General features: G+C 31.6%; 1 protein-coding gene across 1 annotated transcript; it reads right to left on the bottom strand.

Moving 5' to 3' along the window:
- Positions 1 to 3,028: 3,028 nt before the first annotated feature.
- Positions 3,029 to 5,482, bottom strand: LOC145598441 (uncharacterized). The gene is made up of 3 exons (XM_081654791.1): positions 5,064 to 5,482; positions 4,789 to 4,918; positions 3,029 to 4,340 (listed from the first exon to the last, which is right to left on the bottom strand). Exons 1-3 carry the CDS (start codon positions 5,194 to 5,196, stop codon positions 3,536 to 3,538), a joined length of 1,068 nt encoding a protein of 355 aa, XP_081510917.1. The 5' UTR covers positions 5,197 to 5,482; the 3' UTR covers positions 3,029 to 3,535.
- Between the last annotated feature and the right edge of the window lie 877 nt (positions 5,483 to 6,359).

The raw sequence follows: 6,359 nt of genomic DNA, 5'->3' as shown, positions 1-6,359 counted from the left end.
GAGGGGTAGTCCAAGCTAGGTGCTACTTGGAAGGTAGCCATCAGCAAATTTATGGTAGACCCATGTACTAGTTAGTTTTGGTGAATGGTGAATGTGACTTGAAGAACTGTTTGGCTTTATTATTATTTCAAGGCATTTGTATGGCAGTAACCTGAAATTGAAACTTACTGCTCCATTTCAACTTCATTGCCAGAATCATGTGGTTAAGCTCTGTAAGGAAACTTACTGTGCTTTTGTGTGGGGATTACTGAAAAGTGACCTCTGCTGTGTTTTCCTTATGGAGGCTGTGTCATACTGTCATATAAAAATGACAATTTAATAATATTTTGAAAAATAAAATAATAATATGTCCTTATTTATTTGTTTTGATTAGGATAATCCAATAGAAATATGAATATGGAGTATTGAAATTCCCCTACTACCATGACGATGCCATATGAAGAATTTTTAGAAACGGAGGGAGTATTCTGTATATGGAGTATCCACGTCGAATCAACTAGAAATATAGAGATAACGCAGTCTTGACTTTGTGTTTGTGCGTAGGACAATTTGACACCCAATACAAGGACTAATAAAGGGGATTAATAATTGTGTTCATAAGCAGTTTTTAAAGACTTCAATAAGAAGTTGGCATCTTCAAGACTTCAACCACACACTCGTGCTGTTGTTTTCTGAATAAATACTAAGGGGCCAAAGAATTAAGGTCGTCTAGTTGTTCATGATTGCAAGGAGCTCCATAGAATGGACCTTTGTAATAATTTGTAGTACTATGGGATTGAGACGCATCTCATTGGTCCTCCATGTGCGTATCTCACCTCAAACCATTGATTTGACGGTCTTTACACGAGGATGAACTTTTATCCGAATGTAATTGGATGGATTGGATTAGATATTGTCAAGTCTAAAATACAGTTCGAAATATTTAGACTTGAAAATTTGAGCTCTTCCACAACTAAAGCGTGTTATTTTTGCTTCACCATATGAAAAAGTTATTTTCATTAAGTCAATTATGCTTTTATTATACACGATATGAGCTATTTAAGAGGTTTGCTCAAATTTAGTGGTTTTGTTGAATTTTTCTAAAAAAGCCGGTTTGATTATCAGTATCAATTTTCAGTTTTTAGTTAAACAATATGAATATTCATTATTATTGTGTGCCCGTTAATGCGTGTTTGAATCTTCTGCGCAATAAATTTATTTTAATTTTCCTAATCTATACATGTCAAATTAAATGTATAGGAGGTATTATGACTCAATTATTAAGAGAATTAATGATATTGTTTTCGGCTTATAATTCTTGTGGTGTAGATGAAGCTACATATACAAGTTTCATTGTAAAGTCTAGCAATTATTGCTCGTTGCTCCAATGAAGCAAAGCTAGTGGGTACACAACCCAACCTGGCATTATAATTTACACTTAATCCTTGTAAAGAAGAATGTATTCTTAATTACTTTTCCAGTGGGGTGCCGATGAGTATGACTTTGAAAATATTATAGTATACATAGTAAGCAACTTTGTACGATTGTTACTTCCTCCGTTCTTAAGTAATATTATTACGAGTACAGTTTTTTTCATAATTTTTGTATATAAACAAGAATTTTGGGGTCAAAATTAGATAAAACTCGGATGACAAAAGTACAATTAAAAAAAAGATGTATCTTTAGGATATAAAAAAACTGTACGAGTAGTTTTTTTTAAAAAATTATTCTATTCTTCAGTGTAGATTGTTAGAAAAAAGATGTAATTGTGCGCGAATGTGTGACAATGCGAGGGGGGTATTGAATAATTTACGCATAACCTAAGACTAATTTTTCCGCTTAATAAATGATACTCCGTAATAAATTAAACATATAAGTCAAATGGGCGTCTGGACTACTTTATTAATTATTGATTTATACTCCATAACAAATGTCAATAATCACAAAATTAGTATTCCCAAATAATATCGTGGAATTTCGAATAAAAAAACTTATATGTTCAACTTTTTTTAGAGCAATTTAAATAATATCCATGGAAAAAAGGGCAGCAATTAATTAAGGACTAATTTATGAAGCACACCAAAAGTAAAAGCAAAGCCAGATCAAAAACTGTATAACATTCTTAAGCACAGGTCAGCGGGACAAAAAATCAAACTTTAATTTAGCTAGGCACCTATACCACTCTATATTCACTTTTGTATACCCAATTTCAAGCAACGGATTAAAGTTCTTAAAAAAAGTTTCTATCCCTTTTTCCATCAACTGTATATACAGAATTACACAATCAATTCAATTTCACTTTTAGGGTTGATTTTATTCATCAACCCTATGACATAACCCCGCTGTATTCCCCCCTCCGCCTACACCGGAATTAGGCGAAGGTGGTTTTTTTTAGAGGGTTTTATTGCTCATTATCTTTTTAAAGTTGTCATTTGACTTCTGTATTACCTTATTTATAAATCATTATTACCATAACGAGTCTTAAAAGAAAAAAATGTCTAATTTATTATGCCCTTAATTGTATTTAGATAGATATATATGTCTTTTTTTTTATTATTATTATTTAAACAAGTTGTGAATCTTGTGGTCACTAACAATAGTGTACAAGAAACAAAGCTATGTCAATTTATATCTAAAACAACATTCATCGACCTTAAAGATTATTAAAACTGAATAAAAACCAATAATAAATGAGAAAATAGAGCTACTTTCTATATTCATTTAATAATTTGTTAAATAATTTATATGCTTTAATAAGAAAAGAAGTGAAAGTACATGAGTACTAGATATTTCAAAATCACCAATTCCTCAACAGTTGATTAATGGGAGACATAGACATATATATGGACCACAAAATGGCTCGTTAAGTTGTTACACTCAATTTAAAGACTTGTTAAGTTGTTACACATTTTTTTGGGAGGCAAAGAATTATATTTACATGGGCCACAAAATTAGTTTCACTCAATTTATCAGTTTTTACATTAGATAAAAATCATAAGAATAAACACTGTTATATTCACCATATTTCCCACTGAAAAGAATGCAGAAATAAATCAATCAATCACAATAATACCTTGACTACCACTAATTAAAAATGTCAAAATCCAAAAAATTAAAAATGACCCATCAAACTGACAAAGAAATAAAGAAAGAATAACAAAATGATTAACCACACAAAAATAAAAAAAAATCATCACAATCTTTTTTTTCATCCCTAATTTTTCTATCAGTACTGTATATGCTACTGTTGGTATACTTGTTACACACCAACTGATGCTCTATTTACCTATGCTGATATAGGTAGCGCGAGGTTCCATCCCAAAACCAATTGGTCGGAAATAATAAGAGGTTAAGACCCATTAAGATCGACATACATGGGATCAACATACCGCCTTTTTTTTTTATAATTGCGTGCGCCCATATAGTCCCCGTCGAACTGAAATGGGCAGCCCAAGCGCGCATAACCGGAAAGGCTGATCAATTAAGTGTAACAGAATGACATGACAAACGAAATGATCTGATCATTAGTAGCAGCAGTAAGTTAATTAGTTCACTTTCATGAAATCTGCTGTAAGAAATAATCAAGGTTTCCTGCAGCTGTTGTTACTAAATCTTCGGGCATCGAAAGCGACTTGAGTGGATCTTCCTCCCATGGACTTGTTTGATCATGACTAACTGCTTCCATTTTTATCAACCCACCAAAATTAACAGGAAACTGGAAAATTTCTGACTGATCAAACTTGTTCTGCTGATCATTAGTACTGTTTTCCCATGAAAATCTAGCACTGTTATCAGAATTAGTCATGATGTTATTATTATTATTTGAACTGCTACTCGAACACTCTTTTCCTTCATTGAATACAACAGATTCCGACCCCAAATTCTCCGTCTCCAGATTCTCATTGAAGCAGCTCTGCTGCAAAACAAACTGCTGCTGCGACTGTGACTGTGACTGCAACTGTAACTGCGATTCAATCATCGGCCTAAGCAGACTCAGGTAACTCTGAGACGACGAACCAAGAAAAGCTGCAGGTTGTAACAGACTGAATTGGGAGTTTAATGAAGATGAGAATGAACTACTGATAACTGTCGCGCTTGTGTTGGTTACTTCAGAAGTGTTGCAGAAAGGGTAGGATTGTTCCATCTTGACAGCTCGCGCTATTTTCTGGTTTTCAGCTGTGTTTCTGAAGCCATTGCTGCTGCTGCTGATGTTGTTACTGCATTGCATTTGACTCGAAAGAGGCTCGTGTGTTTGTGGGTCGATCCCTTGCTTCATTAGCTTCTTCTTTAGACATGAATTCCAAAAGTTTTTGATCTCATTATCTGTTCTTCCAGGTAATTGTGATGCTATTTGAGCCCACCTGTAAAATTTCATAATTTCATCAACAAATAATTTCATAATCTTAGTTTGATATGATAAAATTGAGTTTCTTTTACTATTTAATGACTAGAATCAATGAATACACATTTCTTTGCTGTGATAATAATCATGATGTCCAATAATTCCATACTCAATAATCTATCACAACTTTTAAAATTATTACATACTCTTCCCGTCGTTCAAATTAGTTGTCACTTTGTTAGTGTATGTAATTACACTAGAGTAAATGTGACAATTGAACTCGTACGGAAGAAGTATATGTATGTAGTTTATTTATGTGCCAAAATGTATTATCTTTCTCCGGAGTAGCTCAAATTACACTGTTAACACGACAATTCAGTACGGACCAAAGGAGTAATATGCCTATCATACCTTTTTAAGAAAGAAGAGAAATTTGTAGAAAAATTTCATTAAAAGAAGAAAAATACCTATTTCCTAGAATTTGGTGAAGGTTAACAATAAGATCTTCTTCTTCTTGTGAAAACATTCCTCTCTTAAGATCTGGTCTCAAATAATTAATCCATCTCAACCTACAACTCTTTCCACACCTTTGTAAACCTGGAACAATTTACATTATATATAAATTTCATATGTTATAATTAATCCCACCCAAAATAAATATACAATATTTCAAAAGAAAGAATTAGAAGAAGAAAAAAAAGACAGATAATATTTGTCGCAGATTTAGGATATATATTTGTACCAGCAAGCTTAGGGACAGAACTCCAGCAACCGACGCCGAAACGAGTAATGTGATTGTAAAGCTTCTCATCTTCTTCAGGAGACCATAACCCTTTCTTCAACTTTTGTTTTGCACAACAAGAATGGCGCCCCATACTTTGTGTGTATGTGTTTTTTTTCCCTTTTTTTTTTTTGTTTTTGTTTTGGTGTTTTCAATATATATTTTGTGTGAATAATAATAGGAAATAATTAATAGAAATGTTTGGTTTTTTAAGAGTAAAAATGTTTGATGAAAGAGGAAGTTATTATAGAGATAGTGATAAGCTAGCTGCTGCTCGTACGGTAGTGAGTTAGCAAGAGATCAAACTCATATATAGTACTTCTATATTTATCATCAATCACTATTAATAGAAACTAAATATTATTACTTTATTATTATTCTTCCTAATTAATTTAACATATTCTTTTAAAAATAAAAAAATTAATCATACTTAGAATTCAAGTTAAGGGTAAGAGAGAGAGAGAAATGTGATGCAATCAAGTGGTTTTTACGCAAGTAATGCTCTGCTTTTTTTTAATTTCATTGAAATTATGGATTGAAATTTAAGAAATCTCATTTATTTATCTTGTTAATTAATTAAATATATAGAGAGATAGTAATAATAAAAAAGGTATAATTGTAAATGAGAAGAAGTGTGTAAACGTGTTAAGTAAAATAATTAGCTTAGGAGTAGGAATACAGTGATCATTTAGACATCTCACGTAGCTGTGGTATGGTCCACAATATATGATGCTTATATGTTTGAAGATGTGATATTAGTTTAGTTTCATACTTTGTATCTATTTATTTATTATTTTCGTTTGTAATTTGTATGGACTAATATAATGGAGTGTTTTTAAAGAATAATGGAGTTTTGAAAATGTATGACGTTTAGTCAATTTGAACATAAAAGTCTTTTATTTAACTATATACATTTAATACATACATATATATATATATATATATGTAACGAATTCACAAACCTTCGTTGCCGTGAATGAAAGATGGTAAGGAGTATATAAATGAACAATTTTAAATAGTATTCTCATCTACTAAGATGGTAAGGAGTATATAAATGAACAATTTTAAATAGTATTCAGTTTCCTTAGCCTAATTAACCTATTGAGCTCGGGTGATCAGTTGCAATGTAATTTTATATAAATTTACACTAATTATATACCTAATCTACGTAGACATGACCTAATCTGACCCGAAATTTTTTGAGCGGACTTTTATGTTATTCGTCTGACCAGCTTATGAGGAAAATTTTCAAGTTTT

Source organism: Chenopodium album, chromosome 20 (assembly GCF_948465745.1).
Source record: "Chenopodium album chromosome 20, dcCheAlbu1.1, whole genome shotgun sequence".
Classification (NCBI taxonomy): Eukaryota; Viridiplantae; Streptophyta; class Magnoliopsida; order Caryophyllales; family Amaranthaceae; genus Chenopodium; species Chenopodium album.
This window is presented reverse-complemented; position numbering and strand designations above follow the sequence as displayed.

Bases quoted from the DNA above. Each gene is read 5' to 3' on its own strand.
- LOC145598441 (XM_081654791.1), bottom strand. From the start codon at position 5,196: ATGGGGCGCCATTCTTGTTGTGCAAAACAAAAGTTGAAGAAAGGGTTA. The intron at 4,919-5,063 runs GTACAAATATAT...AAATTGTTCCAG, and splicing joins TTCTGTCCCTAAGCTTGCTG to GTTTACAAAGGTGTGGAAAG. The intron at 4,341-4,788 runs GTATTTTTCTTC...GAAATTTTACAG, and splicing joins CACCAAATTCTAGGAAATAG to GTGGGCTCAAATAGCATCAC.